At 42.3% G+C, this 26,718-nt stretch overlaps 1 protein-coding gene across 5 annotated transcripts in view; it reads left to right on the top strand.

The window, feature by feature from the left end:
* POC1B (POC1 centriolar protein B) overlaps positions 1 to 26,718 on the top strand; it is a 34,031-nt gene that overhangs the window by 1,722 nt on the left and 5,591 nt on the right. Inside the window, exons 2-11 of one of the 5 annotated variants that reach the window (XM_080971489.1) lie at positions 7,414 to 7,498; positions 8,549 to 8,720; positions 9,487 to 9,666; positions 9,852 to 9,959; positions 11,784 to 11,899; positions 16,319 to 16,452; positions 17,818 to 17,886; positions 18,193 to 18,345; positions 21,436 to 21,516; positions 21,846 to 22,004. In XM_080971489.1, the coding sequence (XP_080827615.1) occupies positions 7,414 to 7,498; positions 8,549 to 8,720; positions 9,487 to 9,666; positions 9,852 to 9,959; positions 11,784 to 11,899; positions 16,319 to 16,452; positions 17,818 to 17,886; positions 18,193 to 18,345; positions 21,436 to 21,516; positions 21,846 to 21,989 (1,242 nt within the window). In that variant the 3' untranslated portion in view covers positions 21,990 to 22,004. The other 4 variants (XM_080971487.1, XM_080971488.1, XM_080971486.1 and 1 more) reach the window with 4 other exon arrangements.

Here is a 26,718-nt window from a genome sequence, read left to right on the forward strand (position 1 = left end):
ACTTTAGAGAAGACACTGGCAGTTTGATGTTTACATCCTACTCTTCCTCTTGTTAAAACCTCAGTAGATTCTCATCATTATCTTTCCCAGGTCATTTATCATTTGGTGTAAATGCAGTTCTTCCTTGTCCTGTATTTCATATATGGGCATAGCTGTATTATGGATGTTGTTGTTGTTCAGTCGTTTAATCGTGTCCGACTCTTCGTGACCCCATGGACCAGAGCACACCAGGCACTCCTGTCTTCCACTGCCTCCTGCAGTTTGGTCAAACTCATGCTAGTAGCTTCGAGAACACTGTCCAACCATCTCGTCCTCTGTCGTCTCCTTCTCCTTGTGCCCTCCATCTTTCCCAACATCAGGGTCTTTTCCAGGGAGTCTTCTCTTCTCATGAGGTGGCTTCAGGTTCAGCTTCAGGATCTGTCTTTCCAGTGAGCACTCAGGGCTGATTTCCTTAAGAATGGATAGGTTTGATCTTCTTGCAGTCCATGGGACTCTCAAGAGTCTCCTCCAGCACCATAATTCAAAAGCATCAATTCTTCGGCAATCAGCCTTCTTTATGGTCCAGCTCTCACTTCCATACATCACTACTGGGAAAACCATGGCTTTAAGTATACGGACCTTTGTTGGCAAAGTGATGTCTCTGTTTTTGTCTAATGGCAAATGATGTTCCATGAATAGAACCCAAATGACAAATAATGCAAATACTCACCAACCTGGTTGGAGAAGAGATAGGAAAAACTTTGAAACAAGTTGCTGCAATTTTACATTTGGGGAGAAAGGAGCTATAAACTGGCTAAAAGTGAAGCGATTTTGAATGCAAGGGCATGATCTGAAAACCTTTTGTAGGGCTAGAAGATTAGCTACTTGTTGTGTGTTTCTGATATGCTTGTCCTGTAGATTAGTAAATAAATAATAACGTTGCCCCAAGTCTCTAGCACATTCTCATCCAAAGGAAACAAAATATTGTAGTATTACCCCTGGAAATTTTCATCTCTCAGAAATGTGGGAGCACGTTGAAGGGGAAAAACATGGATATTAATTCAGGAGAACTTTATTTTTAAACCTAGATTTTAAATAACATAAACCTTGCAGCTTTATTCAAATTAGTGGGGGTTTTTATTGGTATAACATACAAGTATAAAAAAAAGTTTTCAAGTATGTATAATTAATTTTTATAACAACAACAACAAAAGGAACGTAAAAGGAACCATAAAAACTGCTAAGCAAACGAATTATTCTATAAATCACTAACTTGTTTCTAATAGCCTGTATGGATGTATATCGGATTATTATTTACACTAGTAAAAATGAAGCAATCTGTTTACCTTCAAGTACCCTCCCAATGTTAACTTTACCCTGTGGACCAGTTCCCAAATTCTTATAATCTACTTATTTACCCATCTTGAGAATAAATTATTTCTTCTAATTGTAACAGATGATTAAATGTATATTTATTGCAAGTATATTTACTTGCTCTGCGTCCACTAATCCTACTATATCTTTGACATATCCAAATACGTTTATTAAGGGATATTTTGCAGATTTGTACCCTGTTACCAATTTAGTTTAATTTCCAAATATCTCTATTTTGGTACACAACTAAAAAAAGTAGTAACAGAAGTTGTAGTAACAAAGATTAGCTGCAAAATTATATCGTGTGACTAAAGTACACAGGTGTTTAAATAACAGTTTAAGGGAACTTTCTTTTAAACGTGCATAATGTCTTCGATGGCACAGATTGCCGTATTCATCAGAATATTCTGTCTCATTTTTGCTGTTACTTTGATACAAATAATTTGTATCTATATTCATACACATCTTACATCTTTACTTAGAAGTTGTTGCTTTTGTCCATTTTGTCACTACATTTTCAAATTCTGTTGCATCTCTCAGAAATTATAATTTAGAAATACTGAAACAGAGGGTGCTTGCTGTTGTCCCATTTCATTACATATACCAGTAAGTTAAAAATAATGCATAGTGGTGAACACAGTTTTGTTCACAAGGAATCCTCTTGCATCTTGGCACGAAAGAGCTGCATTTCCCCCCCGATTCATTCTTCTTTTTGAAGTTATTGCATGTATGGCAAATAAAAGAAACTATGTGATGAATATTAATTGCACTTTTTTATAAAATGAACTGCACATTTACAGAATGTAAACTTCTAGTTCTTATCACAACACTACATACTGGTTTTTCATTCACAGTACTTGGTCAGGAATGGTGGGGATCTATAAAATAATAATATTTGAACACAGGCTGTTTTTCTTCTTCTTTGGCTTACAAATGCTCTGTGCAACAAATGAGTTGACACCAGAAATGAATCATTTGAAGCTGTCTTTCCTGACTGTAAAGTCTGAAAGGCGCGATGTCATTTTATGATGCAGTTATATACTGTTTCCCTCTGATCACCTTAGGGTGCCTGTCTGAGTGGTTTCTTGCTTCAGTCTAGAATGAACCTTTATAGACCCGTGTTGCCTGAACTCCCTTCCTTGTGAGACATCTGAGGAGGTGGAAGGAGACCATGTGGCGAAAACAGGATGCCTATCTCCCTAACATGCAGGAGGTGTGTGGGCAGTGTTTGCTGGCAAGCTTGGTACAGGCAGGTATATCTGCAGCAGCAGCAGTTCTCAGATGTTTCATGATCTTAGGTTAACAATGTATGAAGCAGTGAATAGTCAATGGGACTAGCTATGCATTGCTATGGAACCTGTTAGTGAAGGGTGGGTAATAAATTTAATAATGATGATGATTAAATCAGTGTAAATTCTCTAGGGTTTTTATCCAGCATGCTTTAGGGAACTTGCAGTAAAATAGGTACTCTTTTTACTTTGTGCCCAGGTGTTTTTTGGGGGAGGGAGAGAATCATTCTATTAGGACCTCTTACTTCAGTTGCATAGACATCAATCTCCTAATGTTAAGTTCGTTTGAAACAAATTTTTGCTGTAGATGCATTGCCATTGCAGTCATGTGTGTACAGAAAGCAGCATACTTCTTTCTGGCAATTCTCCATTCAGAATGGGCACCCTGAAATTGTCCACAATCTGTACAAAAGAATTGGTGGCGTGGAAAGAGGTGGAAGTGTGCAATTCTTTACAATTTCATGATGTATTAATTTAAGGCAAATGTTGTCAAATGACATCCGAGCACTGGAGGAAAGTATTCCTGCTGAGATGGTGACTCAAGTTTTGAACGGTGCTGTTCCTAAAGGAGCAGAGTCACCTCATCAAAATCCCATGCTGATGATTGTCAATAGAAGGAAGAAGTGAGTACAGGAGTCTTCTGTGTAAGCTGACAGAGTGGTGGAACTTGGCCAAGCTATTTCACATGACTTGCTGCTACAAGATGTTGGACACCAAGCTGAGAATTTTCAGGAATTGTAGGGAAATTATAACGCCTTTCAATGGAACCCAGTGGGGTTCTGCCCTGTCCACAAGGGCAGATACGGTACTGCCACACCTTCAAAATATCTTGAGCCTGCCCCCTACCTGCCTGTCTTCTTTCCTGCAAGCAGTTGGGGGGTGGGATGCCTGGCTGTCAGCTTCCTCCTCCTCAATCCCTGTAAAACTCACCATGGAGGAAGATGTGGACAAAGCCAGAATTAGTTGGCTCTGCCTGCCATTTGCTCTAGTTCCACCTGCTGCTGGGATCCTGGACCCTACCAGTCCGATCCTGCCACAGATATTTCCTGTGATAAAAGGAGTGAGGATCCAATGCTTTTTTGTCTTTCCCTTTTTTAACCTTGGATCCCCAGATATTGCTGGGCTGTAACTCCCATCATTCCCAGCCAACTCAGCCAATGGTCAGAGATAAAAGAAGTTGTGTTGCATCATTGTCTGGGGACCGAACGAAAGGTTGAAGACGACTGCCTTAACTTGCGTAGGATGAACCTATGCTGCTTTTGCATGAATATATATTTTTCGTAAATAGTTTGGACTGCTTTAGTTATATGTGCTTTCTTTTAAAGCTTGTTCCCCTTTCTTCTACTCTTCTACTGATTTAAATAAACATGATCTTTCTATTTGAACTCTGACATTTTGTCCAGCTGCAGGAGCTGCTCATGTTAATGTTACCCAACAAATTTGCTTTCCCACCCTCCAAACTTTCAAGGAGAGATGCTGGGAGTTGAAGATTGGGCTCTGGCTACTTGTAACAAGTCAGGAATTTGGGATAGTATCTCCACCAGCAGCTCAGATCATTATAACTACTCGAAGTCTGGATCTCTACACCACCTTTCCTTTTAGCCTATCAAGGACTAAATATAAGAAGCAGTGCCTCCCAGCTTGCCCCACCTCACAGGATTGGTGTGAGTGAGCTCTTTGTCATGCCCCACAAGCAGATTGCCTCTGGTTCCCCTAGTATCACTGTTCTTGGTGTAGTGAGTCTCTGAGGATGAACACCAATTCAGCTTTTCTAGATGGCAAGACACTTGGGTAGGCTAACTACACTACAGTTTTAAGTTTTAAAAGCTTATATAATGAGCTGGAAATAACAAATCTTAATCTAAACCCTGCATGCATCGTGGTGGCCAAAGCATGCCGCTGTTGCGATCACTTTTTTCTCAGTGTCAAAGCCCTTGTTCTTTCAGAAAATGATTTTGCGGTGAACTTTACCCAGCTTAGCATGGAAATGGAAAATATAAATGTTAATTCGATTTAACACATAATGGACATAGAGTTGCAGTGTGTGGGGGGGAGATTGCCACTCCCTCTCCCCAATCCCTGTTTGCAAACTTCTGCGCCAAGAACTAAAGAGCTGGTGCTTTTTCTGGGGGGAAAAACTGGTCCTGGTGAATTTCTCCCTTGCTTATAATTCTAGACTGGACAGCCACATTGTTAAGCTCAATGGCACAGCAACCGCTTTGCATGCAAGAGATTCCAGGCTCTTCGCACATATCAGAAGTAGGTTGTGGTGGTGGTGTTTGCATGCTTAAGGCAAAGAGAGAAAAAAGCCTTGCACATCCGTCATACCATACCTTTTAACTTCTCCAGCTTCCTCTGCGTGTAGACATAGGGGAGCTGAGAAAAAGTTGCCCCCCTTCCCAGATCCATGAAGTACGATTTTTCTGAACTTCTTAACTGACCTAACGTCACTCTCACCTGCTCCTCAAGCCGAAGCGCACCCGCCAGAAACCCCCTTGAGTCGTGGCCTACAACTCTTCCCTTCGCTTCTCTCCGTAGTTCTAGGCGACGTTTCTCCCTTTCCTCTTTGCGTTCTTCTCCCTCCCCTTGCGAAAGCTCCGCGACGCGCACGCCGTCACTAGGCAACCGCCTCCGCTTCCTCGGAGAGAGCCGGCCCCTTTAAGGGCGCGTCGAACGCCGATGGCATGGATGGGCGAGCTCGGCTTCGAAATGAGGCCGAGCGGCGCTTCTTCGCTCTCCTCCTCCTTCCTCCTCCCTTCCCCGCCTCGAGCGCCCGCGTATCTCTGCGGGTGAGGCTGGCCCAGCCTTGGGTCGGGACTCGACTGATATGGTCTGGAGAGCGGGGATTTTGACAGGGCCGCGGAAGGTGGTTGGCCGGGGCAGCGGAGGCCCCGGGAGGCCGATGGCGGCGGCGGCGGCGCTGGTAGGAGAGTCTAGGGCGGGTCCCCTGGGGAGCCGGCAGCGACGGTGGGCATTCAGGGCGCTGCACCTCTTCCCTGTCGTTGTTTCCCTTGTCGCGGGGAGTTCCGTCGGCGGGTGTAGTGAACCGAAGCGCGGGGGCTCACGGGAAGCCCCGGGTTCAATCCCACCCCGCCCCCCGATGTTAGCAGAGCTGCTGGCTGCGAAGAGCTGGGAGGGAAAATCCTTTGTGCTGTCTTCGTGGCTTGTAGGAGGTGCAGCATGGAGACGCATACAGAGATCTCCAGCCATTGAAAACGCAGCATTAAGATAAATTCAACAGTGTAAATGAATCGTGATGGATGTAATAATGGAATACTGAATGGTTTAGTTCATGTAAAATACGCAGGGATTTATGATTTGTAAAATGAACCGTGGAAAGAGAAGTCGTTGATATTTTAAGGATGTTTAAATGAGTATTCTAAATTGTAAAACAGAAAATTTAATAAAAATTATATATATATATATATATATATATATATATAAACAAAAACAAAGATCTGCAGCCAGCAGAAGTTCATCTTTTGATCAGAAATGCGAACGACCTATTTGTTTTATTTGGTAAGTCACACACACAAAATCTTCGATAAAAACTATTGAAAAAGAAAATAAATGCGAGCGACCTTGCAAAAGAAGTGGTGCCGCTTCAGCTGCTAGCTTGAGGTAGGAGTTGCACCAAAAGGAAGGAGCGCCTAGCCCTTGATGGATGGCTGCCCCCCCCACCTCGCTCGCCCTTCTCCGTGCTTCCCTGCAAGAAGGGAGCACAAAGTGGTGATGGCCCACCAACTTGGATGGCTTTTGAAAGAGGATTGGGCAAGTTCAAGCAGGATAAGGCTATAATGCCTCTGAAAACCAGTTGCTGGAAACCGCAGGAAGGGAGTGTGTTGTTGCGCTCAGGACCTGCTTGCAGGCTTCCCGGTGGGCATTTGGTTGGTCACTGTGAAAACAGGGTGCTGGTCTAGATTGGACACTGGCCTGATCCTGAAGGGCTATTATGCTCTTATGCTAACTTGAAATATTCATTATCCTTTCACTCACTAGCCTGAGAAAGGAGGGCTGGTCATATTATGTCACTGCTGTTGCTTGAAGTGCGGTGGGGAGTCCTGGAACTGTGCTCTTCCATCCCACACACACCTCAGTTTTTGTTGCACATGACCACCTGGACAGCTACAGAAAGCCTTGCTGGGCAGAATCTTGTACGTGGCTGACTGGAAAGGTGCATTGATCGTGTGTGCCTAACAGTGTAGTCCGACACATGTTTATTCAAACATTACCCTTTAGAAAGTTCTGTTAGGATCGCACTACTGTATCTTCAAAAATGACTTGACCGAACAATTAGAGAGTAAGAGAAGGGAGACAATGAATTATTTCTTCATAAAACAGACATATATATATATATATATATATATTTACAGAATAGAAAACAGGCTTTTACAGAGGTTAACACATTTATTTCATGTTACAAGGTATCATTGTTCTGTTTCTATAGCTGGCTTGTTTAAAAATAGCAGAGTGAGAAGCCATAGAAAAAGGCTTGGCTATAACTATGAGCCCTGGGTTTAGACAACGCACCAAGCCAAACCACGGCTGAGCTTGCAGCAGCAGGAATGGAAGAGGACAAAACAGCTGCAATCTCATTTCCAGGAGCTTTCATATTTGTGCTAAGTGTTACGTGCAAACCAGGTCTTCAACTCTTGTGGCACTAACAGCTTGATTGTGCTATTTGATTGATTGATTTAGCAATTCAATGATCAGATTAGGTGACTGTTTAAAATAAACTTTGAAAACTACAGAAGGTTTTCTTCCCCTCTAGGAGGATCCGGTCTTGATCCGTCATTTTAAAGGCCACAAAGATGCAGTCACCTGTGTTGCCTTCAATCCAACTACTAGAGCACTTGGTAAGCTTACTTATTGAAGCACAAATGAACAAATGATTTGTGTGGTCTCTATTATTTATTCAGCTTTTGCCTGTTGGGCAGTTGTAAATCTGAGACTGAATGCCTTGGAATTCTGACCCAAATGATTTGTCTTCAACACTTCAGAGTTAAGGACTGTATTAACAGCAAATATATATTTCCCAACAAAAACACCAGGTATCAGAATGAGAGCCCTCTCTCTGCATTTATTGGGGTACATTTATTTGCCTTGATTGCAAGTTTGGGAGGGTAGTGCAAGTGTTGGGTAACTAGTCTTTTAAGGCTGTAATACTGTACACACTTATCTGGGAGTTAGTCCCATTGAACTCAGGAGGATTTATTGTTGGTAGATGTTTTTAGGATTGCACTATGGGTGACCTTGAGAATGCACTGTGAGGCTGTAAGCCATGCACATTTTATTTGAGGGTGAATCACTTATTGAAATAAGCATACATAGGATTGTTGCTCTGCAGTGTGTGCTACACCCTGTTTACTGAGAAACAATAAGCTCAGTTGAGTTCAAGGAAATGCACACAGAATTGCAGGCTTTGTTTCACGTGCACTGGTTTTGCTTTGATGCCCTCCACCTTCTCTGGCAACTTAAGGCAAGATGCCAACACTTCTGAGCGTTTTGCAGCTCCAGGCCTCTTAATGCCTTGTGGGTGATGCTCTAACCAAGGATAAGCTTATGGTATCACAGCTCTATGACAAGAGGATTTAACAGTGCATTTAACAATGGTCACCTTACAATAATGTCTTTGTAAAATATGCAAATAAGTGGTGATAACCCTATTTGCTTACCCATTTCCATTCTTCATCCAAACACTAAATAGGTAACATGGTTTGTTATTTGGCTGAATTCGCTGTGGAATTATTTTCCTAGATCTCAAACTAGAATGATTGGACTTCATTAGATTCTGTATTTTATTTTTATATCAGTTCATGAAATTGGTAGTAAAAGTAACTGAGACCTTTATGTTGGAACACAAAATTGATATCTAAGTGTGGAGCTTTATAATTATTTCTTGCCAGCTACCTCTTCTTTGGATAGGTTTCTTATGATATGGAACTTGAAGCCAAACACCAAAGCCTTCAGATTTGTGGGTCACTTGGAAGGTGTGACCAGTGTACAGTTTTCACCAGATGGAAACTTGCTGGCATCTGCTTCTCAAGATAGGACAGCCAGGCTATGGATTCCATGTATGTAAGTATTACTGAAAATTAAATATTTCCAGGGTTTTTGGTTTCTGAAGAGATGTTGGGCTTAGGCATAGTACTGCTTCCTCTAGTTCAGAGAGGCCAGATTCATATAATCATAGTTGGGAAGGTACCCTGAGAATCATCTAATCTAACCCCCTGTGATGTAGGAATATGCAGGTGTCCCATACAGGGATCAAACCTGCTACCTTGGCATTATCAGCGCCACACTCTAACCAACTGAGCTATCCACTTGGATTCCTTCAAGGGAAACCTTCTGGAGGTTGTATGCAAGTGGTGGGTGGGGCCAGAGGCAAATATGGGTGGAGCCATGGATGTTATTCTTACCTTTCTACAATAGGCTGTGTTCTACCCATGCAGAAGTCAGAGGCTTCTATATTCCACCTCACACACATCTCCATTGAGGCAAGCAAAATGCATTATGACAGTTTGCAGACACATTCCAGCCAGGCAAAAGCAGCCAAAGAGGCTGTTGAGCAGGGCAGGCAAAGGACCGGCTGTGGCCTAAGAGTCCCAAGGGCTAGACAGAAAGTTCTGGAGGACTCGATTTGGCCCTTGAGTCCCCCAGCTCTGCTCTCATCTTCTGTACTTTATGTAAAAGGTTTTGGGTTTCGCACGGGGACAAAGAAGCAAGGGAAGCTGTCTCTTTGAGGATACAAGCTAGGTTTGATTTGGGTTGAGGGGCGGGGAAATTGGATTAATCTGTTATGCGGTTGTGGGACTAATGCATGTGCAACATATTTTATATACAGTCACGGTGAATCCACACCATTAAAAGGCCATACATCAGCAGTCCGTAGTGTGAACTTCTCGTACGACAGTCAATTTCTAGCTACTGCATCCAACGACAAGTCTGTAAAAGTCTGGAGTGTTTACAGCCAACGTCTTTTGTTTACCTTATTCCAGCACACACACTGGGTGCGCTGTGCCAAGTGAGTGTTTGCATGCTTTGCCTTCTTGGTTTCTGAAAAGCAGTAACTTTTTTTTGTCTTTTTAAAACAGCTTCACATGTCTGTTCAATTCAGGATAAAATGGTCACTAACTTTGCAAGCGGCAATTGATTTAGATGCTAGATATCGGCGTTTTTAAAGCTGCGGTATATTTCTTTCCTTTCTAGATACTCACCAGATGGAAGATTAATAGTTTCTTGCAGCGATGATAAAACTGTTAAAATCTGGGATTTAAGAAACAAAACCTGTGTTGATGACATAATAGATCATGAAGGGTAAGCAGTCTTCATATATGGAAGGAAATGTGGCAGTGTTGTAGTGACACTTGCAGATCTGCTAGAGGCCTCTTCAGTTGTTGTGAAAAGCAAAGTGTTGGAGGTGCAGCGCCATTTGCACTGTCTCCACGACCCATCTTCCAAACTCAGAGACAAGGCCCGAAGAGGGTTTGTAACGATGTTTGTCACTGTATTTTAAGGCTCTTCGGAGTAATCTACTGTGCTGTAACGTATTAGATGTGCTTCTGGTGTGCTTTAGTTTTCCATTCTGCTCTATAGCCATGTTCTGGCTATAATGAAAAGCCCTTGGTCTCACAGATAACGTAAACCTAGTACAATCCAGTCTGCTGTGTTTAGATACCTTCCTTTACTACTTCTCTTTCCTGGAAGGTACGCTGTTTAGATATGGAACACATAATAATTTGGATGACGCCAAGTAGTAAGCCAATCCCTAGTTTTCCTAATTAGAGTTTGTTTTAAAAATAAAAAGCTTAGGAAAGAAATAAGCAGAGTACAGGCCTAAATGAAACACCAAGTATCGTTAAGCTAGCGTAAACTGCACAAGCTAAATTCTCTTACATGGTGGAGATCGCTTGGGTTTTCAACAGTGAAAGCAAAAACATTGCCAAAACTGTTCCACTTTTGTTGTGGGACTTGGGAGGTGAATGATTGACAGCTTGAGGAGCTCAGCCATTGGAAAGATGGCAGGGGATCAAAAGTGTATGTTTCACATATTTGTGAAATTCAAGGCACCTTAAGAGGTGGGCAGAAAGGAGTGGTTAGAATCAGGGCCATTTTCCATTGGGCAAGACTAAACAGACTTTAGCCTTGTCCTTGTGGATGGAAGTGAAGTGCAGGAAATGCAATCTGTGTTTGTGCCTCTGTGATGGAGAAGAAAATCTCTGCGGCAGCAGTAGGATTTCTTAAAGAGGCATGCAGAGTCTACTTAGCGTAGCATGATGCTCACCAGTCAGGAACTCTTGGTGACAACATGCACATGCCACCCCATAGATGGAGGGAGTCAATAAACTCACAACGATGAGCCCAGCCTAGGTGTGCACAGTGCCCCTAACCATCAGCCCCACTGATACAGCCAGTATCAACCATTCCTCTTCTGCCACTTCCTAGGTAGGAGTTCAAATTTCCTCGAGCCCCAAAACTGTGTTTGCATGCAACCTAGTGCACAAAGACAGAAAGGAGAGGACATTACTCCCTGAACAGGAGGCAAGCTGAGAGTGCACACAGCCATCCTGGGGTGGCATCTAGATTCAGACTCTTTGGCCAGGCAACCAAGAGAAAGGGGTAGGAAATATGACAAAGGCAGCCACAGAAAAACACTGACAGTAGTAGTCTCCAGGGGCTCACTCAGTGGGACATGAGTTTGGGAAGCAGGAGATAGGAGTTTAAGCAGGCCAGAAAGTCAGGGAAGCAACATCCCATCACTGCTGTGAAAAGAGGGACTTTCTGGCATGCAAGTGACCCCAGCATGGCTGTCAAGAGAAAGTATTGTATCTTGGCAAGGAGTATCTAGGTTCAAATCCTGCTCAGTAAGATAGCTTCTGCTAACAACTTCATTTTATTTTTTATGGAAACTGCTTTGAGGGTTTTTTTTGTTTTACAATCATAATATAAGTACTATGAAATAAATAAACGTATCTCAGTGTGGTCTACCTTACATGACAATAGTGAGGGCAGATAGCATGGCTCTGAGTCCTTAAGATGTGATGGAAAACTCATTAAAAACATGGGCCAATAAAGTAAGCCAAGTGGATGGCATTGTTCTTTAACAAATGACAAATTGTTATTTTTAATGTTTCCTTGTAGATTTGCCAACTATGTGGACTTCAGTCCTGATGGTACGTGTATAGCTTGCGCAGGCTCCGATCATTCAGTGAAGATCTGGGACATTCGAATAAACAAATTATTGCAGCAGCACCGAGGTAAAAGGTTACTAAACCTCTTCCTTTCGTAATTTCTCTAAAAGCTAGTAGAGGTCTTAGTATCTAAGAGTGCCGGCTGTGTCCCAGAAAGTTTCCAGTTACAATCATATCTCTGCTGCTAACTTCACTGGCCAAGCCTTTGTCTCTTATCTTTTACTTGGGGATAATAAAGCAAGCCTATGTTACAGACTTGGCCTAAATATTTCAGAAGGAATTTAAATCTGGCATTCTGAGCATCTGGAAGCATACATTAATGCAAAACTAATATTTTAAAAGAGGACTTTTTGATAAGCATATGGCTAATATAGCAACATGTAATTATATAAATTGCATGAGCCATTTTAAAAGTATGTTCCCTTATGTTCCATTTATGCTGTTGCTTTGGTTTTATTTGGTGTCAACACTGCCCTTGAATCAGTATGGGCTTTTCTTGCCCACTAAATCTTCTTGAGAAACATATTGTTCAATCTGTAGACTGCCCAGTGTACCATCCTAGTAAATTCACATTTAGCAAGGTCAAAATGCTGACACAATTTCCACTTTAGGGCCATAGTAGATGATGACCCCCAAAGCACTGAGTGTGTAAATCTGAAAAGATGGCAACTCTGTTGCAATGATAAACCATAGAGGACCACAATGGCTGGAATTAATATCCCAGCTCACTTCTTAAGCTCATTCTGTGGCCATGTAAAATCTGCAACCTCTCAGCCCTATTTTACTTTATAGGATAACCCATTGTATGCTTCTAGTGTCAGTGGTCCCCAGATTTTTGGCTGGTCTTGGTAGCTAGCAAAAACTTGCAGACACAACCATGCCCTTCCCCCAGCTCCCTCTGATGCTACCCTGAGCTTTAGAGAAGCACGGTCCATACGTAGGAAAAATCCCACACACCCCTTCCTAGCTCCAAGAGCAGGAGAAAGGTGGGGGCTTGTCTGTGATACACTGTGCTGTAACTTGGAGTGCCTCCAATGTAGGGTTCAACCATAGGGAGAACCTCTCCTTCTCCGCTCCTTCAATCCTCAGATTGAAGTTCAGGGGAAGGACAGGAGCTTGCCAAACATGCCACAACAGGGAGGGCTACCCAATGTGTTTTGTGAATTTGTGGATCCCTCATCTTGGAGGAATGGCAAGATATAAATATAAAAATACACTCAATTTTTCTCATACGGTCCTGCATTGTAAATAAGAAAAACAAAAATTAAAACGTGTAGCCAAGTAGTAACATGCCTTTGTAAAATTAGTTACAGTTGCTATATATTCTTCTTATAGTTTAATAGTCTGGATATTGCTGTTTGTTTAATGAAACATTCCTTTTTGACCAACATATTCTTTCTTAAACTTCAGGGCTCAACCACATTTCCTCAATACTGCACCTAGAAAGCATGGGTCAGAGTTGTTTTCTGCTTGTCCTGCCGTTTCCCCCTAGAAAACTTGCTCTTTTGCGCTAAATCAGAGCAAATACCAGCTTGCAGAAAACCCGATTGATGTTTGCTCCAATTCTGTGCTAAAGACCAGAGTTTCCCAGGCAAAAGTGGCAGGACAAGCAGAAGTCTGGATGAGCCCTTATTCTTGATCATGGGTAGGCAAACTAAGGCCTGGGGGCCGGATCCGGCCCAAATGCCTTCTAAATCTGGCTCGCAGACGGTCCGGGAATCAGCATGTTTTTACATGAGTAGAATGTGTCCTTTTATTTAAAATGCATCTTAGAATCATAGAATCATAGAGTTGGAAGAGACCACAAGGGCCATCGAGTCCAACCCCCTGCCAAGCGGGGGAATTTGTGCGGCATAGGAATTTGTTCATTCCCCCCCCCAAAAAAATAGTCCTGCCCCCCACAAGGTTTGAGGGACAGTGGACCAGCCCCCTGCTGAAAAAGTTTGCTGACCCCTGGGACTCTTGATCAAGGCTTTAAAAGAATCCATCTGCTTTCCCTCAATAAGAACTAAGTGTTCTTGCTACTTTAAGCCACAGGATGGCAGCACAGTAGTGTAGATAAAATCACAAGTATCTTCCACCTAAACATTAGGAAGAACTTCCTGACAGTAAGAGCTGTTTGACAGTGGAATTTGCTGCCAAGGAGTGTGGTGGAGTCTCCTTCTTTGGAGGTCTTTAAGCAGAGGCTTGACAACCATATGTCAGGAGTGCTCTGATGGTGTTTCCTGCTTGGCAGGGGGTTGGACTCGATGGCCCTTGTGGTCTCTTCCAACTCTATGATTCTATGATTTTTCAATAAGGTAGATACTTTGAGCTTGACCTAGGAGAGAAAAATAAAATCAGCTTGTGTTTCTATGCTCTGCTTTTCTTGCATTTGGTTGTTGAAGGGGGTTCAGATTCTCTGTACCCAAAGACCCATCCCTAACCCAGTAATCATTCTCTGTTAGTGTGTGGAGATTCATTTCTTTCAGAAGCCAAAAGCTCTTGTTTACTCATGTTATACAATACATTTCATTGTGTACTACCTGCAGCAGAGCCAAAGCCTATAGGATTGGCTCACACAGCTGATGTCAGCTCCACCACCAGCGGATGGGTAGCAGAGTTGGAGCTGTCTGGATCTCTTTTGCATAACCAGTGCTTGCAGAAAGCTGAAGCCTCAGGCACTTTAAAGCACTGAGCAGGTCTCTTTGCAAGCTCTATGTGGTGCTTTGAAGTCTCAACTTTGATGCTTCAAAGGTCCTAATCACCTGATGGCATTGGGATGTCAGGTGATTGACAGGTGGGTCCACAAGGCTAGATCTAATATGGATACTTCCCATGGAACCCAAAAAGTTCCTCGCCTCTGGTCTACAGGCTCCTTCAGTTAAAACCAGGGCAGGAGAATCCGAAAGTACAGCCATGTCAGATCCCTTACACATGGTTTGAAACCCCTTGAAAATGGGTGGTTTTCCAAATCATTCATTTAACCAGCCTTCTTAAAAATCGTTTCTAGACAGCTGGTTCAGGGATTCAGCTATAAGAGCTGGACTTTTACCCTAGAACAGTAAGCAACATTTTCCCCTCCAGATGTTGACAGACTCCAGTTCCCATCAGTCTTAGCCAGTATAGCCAGTGAACATGAATGATAGGATTTGTGGTCCAATAGCATCAGGAGAGCACCACATTGATTATCCCTGCCCTGGAGTACAGCAAGCAAGGCAGCATCTTCTTTGAAAGCCATGCCCAAGGACTAGATAACTCTGTGCCTTCTGTTCCCAGCCTACCTCTTGAATATTTTGGATTTGTGAGTCACAAAGCTCTAATTATTATTATTATTACAGTGGTGCCCCGCAAGACGAATGCCTCGCAAGACGAAAAACTCGCTAGACGAAAGGGTTTTGCGTTTTTTGAGTCGTTCAGCAAGATGAATTTCCCTATGGGCTTGCTTCGCAAGACGAAACGTCTTGCGAGTTCTTGCGAGTTTGTTTCCTTTTTCTTAAAGCCGCTAAGCCGTTAATAGCCGCTAAGCCGCTAATAGCCGTGCTTCGCAAGACGAAAAAACCGCAAGACGAAGAGACTCACGGAACAGATTAATTTCGTCTTGCGAGGCACCACTGTATTATTATTATATACTGCCCTTCATCCAAGGATTGCAGGGAGGTTTACAATTTAAAAACACAAAAATGCAAAACATAGTAACAAACAAAACAATACCGCCCCCCTTCATGACACAAACAGTTTAAAAGGCCATGGGATGTTTAGGTATCCAAGGGCCTAGGAGAAGAGGAATGCTTTTTCCTAAATATATGTAACAAAGGTGCCACGCAAGCCAGAGCATTCCACAAGCAGGGAGCCACTGTAGAAAAGCCCCTGTTCTTGTGTTGCCGACCTCTCGCAGAGGAGGGCCTCAGTTGATGATCACATGCCTCCATCTTAAGCGGCACTGTTAAGTGCATCTGTTAACAACTTTATGTTCAATTCTGCAGAAGAACACAGGGTTGCTGGGTTTTGCTCAATAGAATGAAGTAGTCCTAACCACAATGCAACACAAAGGAGAAGCAGCTGAGGGGGAACTATAGGCACAGTTTAGGGCTGGCATGGCCAAACTTGGCCCTCCAGCTGTTTTTGGGACTGCAATTCCCATCATTCCTGACCACTAGTCCTGTTAGCTAGGTATGATGGGAATTGTAGTCCCAAAACAGCTGGAGGGCCAAGTTTGGCAATGCCTGGTTTAGGGATAATAGAGTGGCTATAAGTCAGGTTTGAGGCAGGGATAGGTAGAAAATATTTTAATGATTACTGCAGAATTAAAACAAAAGGTGTTGTTCATTAGAGAATGAACTTCATTTATATTGATGAATCAGTTTTCAGCTGCACTCTTATGAACATGTATCTGGGAGTAAGTGCCTTTGAAAACAATTCTCAGTAAGCATGCTGTGGATTGCGGTGCAGATATTGGCTCCTTTCTTTGCCATCAAAATCTGAATTCTTTTTTATTTAAATCAGTTCACAGAGCCGGCGTGAACTGCACGTCTTTCCATCCTTCTGGCAACTATCTCCTCACAGCTTCCAGCGACAGTACTGTTAAGATTTTGGATCTTTTAGGAGGAAGGCTCTTGTATACGCTTCATGGGCATGAGGTAACATGTTGTTCTCTCTTCTACCCTCTTGCTTGTTTGGGCTTCTAAGGACCCCCTCATACATTGCTGTTTTCTTGAAAGACATAATTGTTTCGAGCGGAAACACAGAGTTACTGGAATGTGAAAAGTGTGGCAATGTATGTGCTTGGGCTGTGAATACAACCATTCAGCAAACTTAGCAAACACAAAATGTTCAGTAGGTGTATCTTCGGCTGTTTTACTTCACATGTTACAATAAAACAGATTTCCTACACTGATTTAAGGCTAAGAGAACTGAACTGAGTTACACAGGCCTGGTTCACACATCAAGTGAAGCCAAAGGGAAGATAAAGTTTGGTTTAATTCGAATGAGCAGTGTGCTAATGCAGGTTGCTGATTCTGCAGGCACTTCGCTTCTGCTGGGAATCAGAACCTGGGCTTAATCATTTATTAAATTTCTATCCTACTTAGTGGCCTGGATTTCACCAACCTGGTGCCCTGTAGTTTTTTTATACTACCTGTCACAGCCAGCCATGACTGCATTAGTTCACACAGGACTTGAGAGATGAGCCGCTATCACAGGGATGCAGCCACTGTGCAATTTGGAGTGGTATCTGCTTAGCTGAGTCCTGAGACAGCCTAAACAGAGTTGAAGGGATAGAAAAAGTGAAGCTGGGTGTTACCAATGTGTTTATCTGAGCTTCCAATTTGTATGCAGTCTTGCTCAGTTCTGTATATCTTTTGAAACTGGCCTAGAGCTTAGAATGAAGCTCAGTAGGACTTCACAGGGGAGAGGGTAATGAACATCATACGTGTTTTATATTTTTGTTTCAAAGGGAGCAAAAGGCCATGCTAATGAATGGCTAACAATGTTATGGTCTCAATATAAACTGCATTGTAGAAGAGGAGAGGGGCTTAAATGTAATTTCTGCCTGTGACACAGGCAACATTAATCAAAAATTCCTTTTTTTTCCTTTTCCTTTTCCTTTTTGCTTTGAGTTGACAAGTTGAAATGAGACATCAACCTCAGAAACGTTTAAAGCTTCCCTTCAGATGTCTTCTAAAAGTCATATAGTTGTTTATCTCTTTGACATCTGATGGGAGGGTGTCCCACAGTGTGGACACAACTGCTGAGAAGGCCCTCTGCCTGGTTCTCTGTCCTTCCACTTATTTCTGTGAGGGCCAGAAGGCCCTCAGCACTAGACCTCAGTGTCTGGGCTGAATGATGGGGGCAGAGACACTCGTATACAGGAATAGGAAAGATGATAGGCAAGAAAAGGATAGGCATTCTTATGGAGGGGAGCAGGAAAATATATTAAAATTATAAACACTATGAAGTCTCTTAATTTTATTTTTAATCTGGCTTCTTTTCTTCTTTTTGACTAGGGACCTGTTCTCTCTGTAGCCTTTTCAAAAGGTGGAGAAACATTTGTCTCTGGTGGTGTGGATGCACAGGTTTGTTAACGATTTTGATTTCTTAACGTGAAACATGATTTTATTAGATGCTTTAAACAATTAAGAGTTTACCGTGTTTTATTAATACTTTCTTAACAGTCTTACTGACGTTATTATAATTTGAGCCCCTGCCCCTTTGTTTGTGCATCTGCGAGGTCTTGCCTTGAGATGCCTCCCTGCCTAAGAGAGGCAAAGTATTTCGCAGTATCTCTCCTGTGTCCTCGTGCCAAATGCAAGGACCACAAAACCAAAACAGTAAGTGTGAGTTAAACATCAGTCAATATTTTTATTTATGACTTTTTACAGGTATTGTTCTGGAAAACAAACTTTGATGCATTTGAATACAAGAAAGTTCTTAAAAATCACATGCGAAAATTACATGGGGATGAACCCCCTCACCTTCTTGATATTTACCCTCGATCACCTCATCGCCATGATGCAAAACCACAATCTGTTGAGGTAAACATTATGGCTTCTAACCTCTAACTATTTACAAGTTAGCAAGTAGTTGCCTGCAAGTGAGACCTGCAGCAAAATATTGCTTCCTGGAATGTCAGCCAACCAGTCTCTCTTCCAGGCTATTCCATTCCGTTCCCTCTCAATCTACTCTTTTGCAGACCCTGAGGTTTTATATGGTACATTTCCCCATGTTCCTAAATAAGCCCAACAAAAACTAGCTTGTTATCAAATCAGTAAAGAATTAATGTGTTCACCCGGGAACTCAAATCTGTAATCATTGAATCAGTACCAGCACAGACCCCAATATTCACCCCTCCCTTTAATGCAGAAATGTACATCAGTTCAAGTCTGGTTTTTTCCTTTTGAAAATAATTTTTATTTGGTTTTACAAAAATAAAGTTATAACAATACCAAATGAATGTCCACATTTTGAGATTTCTCTGAATCACCCGACTTCCCCCCCATTCCCTCCTTGGGTCTTAGTGTCAACATTTTCAACTTCATATTATTTCGTGATCCATGTTTTGTATCTGCCCATATTGTCCACAGTGATTGTTACATTACAAGTGTTATTAAAATCCTGCTAATGTTTTCATCTGCTTACAGTGGCCTCCTAGATATATTACATTTTCCCCCATTCTTTCTTAAAGTTTTTGTCTTCTTGATTCCTGAGCTTTCTGGTCGGTTTTGCCACTTCGGCGTAGTCCACCAGCTTAGTTTGCCATTCCTCTTTGGTCGGGACTTTGTCTTCTTTCCATCTCTGGGCTAGTAGCATCCGCACAGCTGTCGTCGCATACAGACAAAGTCTTTTCTGGTCCTTTGGGATATCAGTACCTATAATTCCTAATAAAAAAAAGCTTCTGGTTTCTTTAAATAAAAGTTATTTTAGACATTTTTTCATTTCATTATATATCATTTCCCAGAATGCTTTTATTACTTTACACGACCACCACATATGGTAAATGGTACCTTCTTTTTCTTTACATTTCCAGCAGGTATTTGTACTTGTCTTATACGTTTTTGCTAACTCAGGTAAAGGTAAAGGTATCCCTGACTGTTAGGTCCAGTCATGGATGACTCTGGGGTTGTGCACTCATCTCACTCTATAGGACGAGGGAGCCGGCGTTTGTCCGCAGACAGCTTCCGGGTCATGTGACCAGCATGACTAAGCCGCTTCTGGCAAACCAGAGCAGCGCACAGAAATGCCGTTTACCTTCCTGCTGGAGCAGTACCTATTTATCTACTTGCACTTTGACGTGCTTTAGAACTGCTAGGTGGGCAGGAGCTGGGACCAAGCTAACTTACTAGGAGTCAAATAGATCAGTACATATCTTTATCAACTAAATAAATAGTTGTGCACAGGTGTAGACAGAGAAGGACAGAAATACATGCACACATGCAAAAAGAAGGGAACAGTGTCATACAGTAAAAGGCAGTCACCATAATTGTTGGGTTTATTAAGTATTCCCATTAATGAAAAATAACACCTTTTAATATGGCTATTCTATATTTACCAACTGTAGATGGTTTATAATACTCTCAGCCATCTTCTTGATGCTGAGTAATAATGCTGATAGGTCATGTCATGTTATCATTGTATCATCATCCAAGATTCTGTATAGTATAGGATAGCTCTATATCATGGGTAGGCAAACTAAGGCCCAGGGGCCGGATCTGACCCAACCACCTTCTAAATCTGGCCCGCGGACCGTCCGGGAATCAGTGTGTTTTTACATGAGTAGAATGTGTCCTTTTATTTAAAATGCATCTCTGGGTTATTTTTGGGGCATATGAATTCGTTCTCCCCCCCCCAAAAAAATATAGCCTGGCCCCCCACAAGGTCTGAGGGACAGTGGACCCCCCCCCCCCCCGCTGAAAAAGTTTGCTGACCCCTGCTCTATATGCTTTCCATAAAATTTTTTAATCAATAGTTGTCATCTAAGGCAAACAGACACTAGATGGCACTAACATTTAAGAATAGTTTGCACAGCCAGTATGAGATATATATTTTTTCAGAATGAATATGTTTTTAAATACTGGAAATGTCACACTGTGTCCTATAGTTTCAATCTTACCTGGGCAATATATGTGATGAAGGACCAGGATATGGATTAATTTTACAGCCACAGGAAAGAGATTACCATAAAAAGTTCTCTGGGCCTCAATTTCCTAAACTGTTCAGTTTCCTTCTGCCATTCTTTATTTTGCACCCACATGCACACACCAGTTTTGTAAAACTGTTTTAAATCTGGTGACTTGGAAAAGAGAGTTCAAATAGCTTTATGATCCAGAAGCTGCTAAAATTTGGAAGCTTCGGTTGGTACCAAATGCCTTAGCCCCTCTCCTGACAAGTTAAATGAAGACAGGAACACATGGAGCCTGTTTGGCAGTTATCCAGAAGCTACTGCACTAGATTCCTCTAGGCTTTGTGAGGCCTTGCTTGAAGTCTCATCCATGGAAGAAGTTGAAACAATGTCAGGTTAGAATGGGGCTTTCCGATCGTTGCACTGATAGTGAGGTGTGCATCTGCACATAATTGTTGATGTTTAAAAATTTATGTCGGCAAGCTTTTTAAAGGTTTTGATGTGACAGAGGGATATTTTAACATCATGTCACTGATTGTGACTGATCTGTTCTTGACTGTCTCAGATATATTTTAGTGTGCTTTGTGTGATTTTAGGATGCTTTGTCACGGTGAGAGTCCTGCTGTTAGCACTCTGCATTTGTGGATAAGGCTTCTGACAGACATTTTTTTACTTACCATTTTTAAAAGCACTGGTTCATCTTAGAAGCAAGAATGTGGCTTATAACTAGTAATTGCTCCAAACACCTTGAGGAGAAATCCAGTTACCTTGGCAGAAACCAAGCCATACAGAAGAAAATTGTGCTGTATGTAACTGGCTGCTACTGAGATTACTAGTTGAGATTCCTACATTAAAGGGGGTCCCTTCCAACTCTTCAATTCTGTGATTTTGATACACATTTAATAGTTTGACAATGGGAATATTATCTTGACATGTGGTCTTTCATCCTGTGTTCATTTTCTGTAGATGAAACAATCATAATATTTTCAACTCTGATTTTCAACAGATAGATCCCAGCTATGACGTCACAGATATGCAAACACTTGACCCTCCTGTCATAGATATTACCTCACCTTCTGTTTCACTGGTAAGTTTTCCAAGGATGAATTACAAACTAAAATATAATCCAAACATTGATTCTAATACTTTTTTTTAATCCAGAGCAATTAAAAAGCTGTACATATGTTGACTTCCAAATCCTGCACAGCATCTGGTACTCATGCCTTATTTATTTCATTACAGCCAAATTACAAGGGTATCCAATGCTACAGATTACCTTATGCCCAAAGGCTCTCTTTCTGTTTTGATGTTGCTGCTTCCTAAATACTTTGACTTCCGATGTCCATGCCTCAGCAACTATATATTTCAAACCTTGGGTATATTATTCTCAGATTTCTTATTATGTGATTTTTGTAGACCATCACCAAAAAATGCTGCATACTAGGGTTTTTAATTCAGCCCTGTGAGACTGTTGCCAAATATGCCAGGGCAAGAGCTGTTGGTGGCTACTCTGGTTCAGTGAACTACAAGTATGTAAAGATCTGCTCCACTTCTGGGTGAGACCTCCCCTTTGTATACTGCAGCTAGGGAGTATTTTCTTGACCAAAGGTGTCACTTTGAAAAGACAAATAATAGTGACCAATAGATCCTAGAGATCTAGAATATGTGTTCTGAAATTAAGTGAAAATGTGCACCACTGTGTTGTTCATTAATAGTCTTTACCAAGCGCTTTGTGTGAAAGGGGGATTTATTTGTCGCTGCATTAACACCTCAAAGGTTCTGTGGGATTTGGGCATGGACGCTCACTCTGTATTCCTTTCCCATAGTACCTTCATAGTGTATTTTACTTGTGAACTGTGACATCCTGCCTCCATCACCAATTCTCTCCTTCACACCTTCTCATTTCCCCCATTTTTCTGGGAATCGAAGCTGTGACCATTATTCTCACAGCTGATTCTGAGGCATATATAAAATTCCTCACAGCCATCACGAACAACTGCTTCCTTCCTCTTCCTGTGGAAAAGCAACATTCTCTGAGAGCTGTACCCTGAGGAATGCAGAAACAGCGGCAGGCCTTTCACACAGGAAATTACTACTCTAGCACTCTCAGAAAGTGCTTCTGTCACTTGGACTGTCTGCCCATAATGAGCTTCCTGCTGACCTACAAGATGATTTACTACTGATCTCAATGCCTTTGCCACTCCGTAAGCATAACCAGCGGCTAATGAAGCTGGCAATCAGCAGTTCTGTAAATCTGTAACTGCCCTGCTTTAAACTTGAATGTGGTAGGCACACATATCTTTGGCCGAGCTTGTTCAGATTCCATCAAGTATGGTTAGGTAGCAAATTGTGCCTGCTTTCCAAAGTGGAAAATATTGTTGCGAATCACGGAACCCTTTACAAACAATTTTACTTTTTTAACATTAAATGTCAACGATTTCTTTTTTAAGCATTCAATGCCTATAGCACAAATAGTTGAAACAGGACACAGAAGGCTTCCATCAGCCATCTTGATGTGCCCCATTGAAATCAAAGGAAGTCAGAGAGAAGTAGTGCTGGATCTGAATCTGGAGCATTGCCCTTGCTCTAATTGTATAGCTGACTCTTTAGGAATATTTGTAAGGCCCATTTTTCTGGGGGAATCAAAGCATGAGCCTCTGCACAACAGCCCATGCTTTCCTCTTCAGTGACAATAGTACAGTACCCTACCTAGGTAAAGGTAAAGGGACCCCTGACCATTAGGTCCAGTCGCAAACGACTCTGGGGTTGCGGCGCTCATCTCGCTTTGTTGGCCGAGGGAGCTGGCGTACAGCTTCCAGAAAGTGGCCAGCATGACTAAGCCACTTTCTGGCAAACCAGAGCAGCGCACGGAAACACTGTTTACCTTCCTGCCGGACTGGTACCTATTTATCTACTTGCACTTTGACGTGCTTTCTAACTGCCAGGTTGGCAGGAGCAGGGACCGAGCAACGGGAGCTCACCCCGTCGCGGGGATTCAAACCACCGACCTTCTGATCAGCAAGCCCTAGGTTCTGTGGTTCAGACCACAGCACCACCCGCGTCCCTACTTACCCACACATAATATAGATGAGTGGTGATATGGGAAATAACCTTGCCATTGCAGAATAACCATGTGTATGTCTGTCTGCCTGCTCTCCTTTTGGAAATCTTAGATATATGTGCATTACACACCGCATATGGGAGTGCACAGCCTTCAGATGACTTAAAAATGAGTAGGATATAGCTGAGCCAAGGATAAATGTCACATACATGATGGGGAGCAGGATGTCCATCCCCCCCCAGTCGTTGCAAATTATGCCACCAAAAACACCCATCCCCTGAAAATGGGCACAGTCAAAACAGGAATGTGTGTGTTGTCTTGACCTACAAGCGTGGGCGCAGCCGGGGGCGGGAGAGGGGCAGCTCCCCCCCCATCAATAAAATTCAATAAAAATACATAGCAAACTGAGGTTTTGCCCCCCCCCCCCGCTAACAAAAGGCCTACCCCCCCTAACAAAAATCCTGGCATGGGCAAAAACCTGTTGCATTTCCCCCTTGTGCATGTTCCAGCTAAAGCTGAGCACTTTAACAGAACAATTCTATGTCTGCTTTCCTCTGAAGTCAATCCATTGAAAACAGCATGGCAGTTTAAACTTTCTTGCTGGATTGTGTCCCTATGTTAAGAATGCAGCTTTGAAGAAAGACATGCAGTCTGTGTTTGGTAAATGAGAGACATGCACTTGTTTGAACAAAAGGCTCTTGGAATCTAAGAGGGTTCACACACACACACACACACACACACACACACACAGTGATGTTATGAAGGATGTGGGAGAGAGTGGTAAGATTCTGGGTCAAGATAAAGCTAAGGCATAGAAATTCAGTGGTTCTAGAGTAGGGCCGTAATTACAATTGAAAACTGGTTCAGACAAACTGCAATCTTTTATGGTGTAGCAGGAAAGAAACCAAGCTGAGCCTGTGAGGTGCTGGATTCAAATCTTGCCTCTGGCTCAAAAGTTACCAGGGGTTTGACAGACCTACATCAAAGCAGAAGCTAACAAAGTATTTAGCTTCTGAAGGGTGACCTTTCCCTTGCTGTCACTCTCCAGATGCCATGCATTCCTGACCCTGTAGTGGATGCTCATTTCCTCAACACACTATTGTCTTCCCCAGGCCTCTGAAGAGCCATCTGCTATTTGCACATTTATGCCTTCAAAGAAACACATGTTTAAATCGCTTTTCTCAAAGAAAGCTTGTACAATCTAGAAAACATCACCTGTGATATCTCAGGCACCGAGATAGTCGGTGCTCTTCACTGTCCCTTATTCTTCAGACTAGCAGAACTTGTTCCTCCTGAGCTTAGTCCCACACATGACACATTTCCATCAAAGAGTCCCGATGTTTTTGTAATGTACATCTAGAGTTTTCCTTCCCCTCGTGCCTTATTGTTTGCCCATCTCCATCTTGTCCTCCCACAATTTGCAATAAGGTTAGTATTGTTGTTCCCAGTCTTACAGAGCTATTGCAAGGTTTACCAGGGTGACTGGATGCAAAACAGTGTGACCATTCAAAATCCCTATCTATGCAAAATATTATTTCAACCTACAACAAAATATTACAGCATATCATCTCTGCACCCCGCAGTGGTAGTGTTCTGTTCAGAGTACCTTTCTCTGAATTGTTAGGAACTTGAATTGTTAGTAACTCCACCTTTTCCAGCTGACACTCAACATTCCTTGTTGCTGGATTTTGGTGTGTCTCTCTCTCTCTCTCTCTCTCTCTCTCTCTATATATATATATATATATTGCAGCAGAGTGCAGAAAATTAGTCTGGCGAGACTGCTGGTAGGAAAAAAAGAAGAAGCTTAAAAGTTTATTATTCCTTGTGAACAAAGCCATTCTGAATATAAGCTTGCATGCGGCAATCATGGAATCATTATGCTAACAAGAGAAGGTCCAACACTCAGCTTTTGTAGCTGGAGTCAGTCCAGGTGCTGCCCTCCCATGCCAGGTGAGGGAAAGCCTGCAAGGCAGGGAGCAGGTCTTTCAGGACTTGCAGCCAAGATGGCTCACTATTAAGAGTGTGTGATATTGCTCCCTAAGTATTCTCTGTGTTTCAAGTGGACCACAACTAATCATTTTTGTAAGGAAAGGAAATGTTCAGTCAGCATTGGTGAACTTTTTAGCTTGGAGTAGATTCCATATATATCAGTTCTGCACCATTTCAGACTGAAAATCCAGTTGACAAAGATGGTGTATTCATGTGGCATGTCCTCTTGTGCATCAAAGACAAGATAGGGAAGGCAGGAAGGAGGGGTAGAGCTTGTTAAGCTGTTTTTGGAGAAGGTGCTAGAACTCCACACCAGGAAAGAGATAGGTTGCTCTGCACCTTTGCCAAAAGGCCTCACTATAAGGTCTGAAAAAACTTGCTGCAAATAAAACTTGGCTCATTTTTATTTTGATAGCAAATAGTGGGAATGTTTCAGCGGTTTTGAGTTATTTGTCCTTCTCATTTTAAGAGCTGCCTGCAACAGCTGTTTGCAGGGACACTGAAAACCAGCCTTTATGACATTTCTTTACCCCTCTCTGAAGAGATCATATTGTTATTTTTGGCGCCTCTGGTCTTCACAAGAATTTTTGTAGTTTATGAAGGCACTTGTATGTTCGCCTTCCTGAAGCATTTATATTTAGAGTTGACTTCCTGTCAGGGAATTTCTCACCTTTGGGAGCCCAGAGCCTGATGATTTTAGTCTCTGGTGGTGCCCTCTTTTCCCCCTTTTTTCTTTTTAAACTCAACCTGCTTTGCTGATAGATGAAAATTCAGCTTGCATTCTTAAATGTAAATTAAATTTAGCATATGAAAAGGTCATGGAAAACATTGGCTTAATATAAAAATGCAATGTTTTAACATTCATATCTACACAGAAGTATAATTTTATGCAAGTGATTATATGCAACCAATACCTACATATTGGTCTAATAGAGCACATTTCTTCAATGGGGTAGAAAATGCCTTGTTCTCTCCAGCGTCTCACATTTGGGGCATAGCTTGACACTGAAGAGGATGGGACAGGTTAATCAAGCTCACAGAACTAGTGAATATTGGCATTTCCTGTTGTGCGCATCTGCAGCCCTTGCGCACACCTGTAATAGGCTAGATTTTTTCCCCCTGTGTTAAAAATGCTAAGCGATAACAACCATTGATTTATGAGCTATTCAGGAAGCTTCCTTTAAGACCATTTGCAATCTGAAGCACAACACTCATGGGGCTTTCCATATTTCGCACCCC

This window comes from Podarcis pityusensis (assembly GCF_964106645.2).
Source record: "Podarcis pityusensis genome assembly, chromosome: 10".
In the NCBI taxonomy this organism is placed as follows: Eukaryota; Metazoa; Chordata; class Lepidosauria; order Squamata; family Lacertidae; genus Podarcis; species Podarcis pityusensis.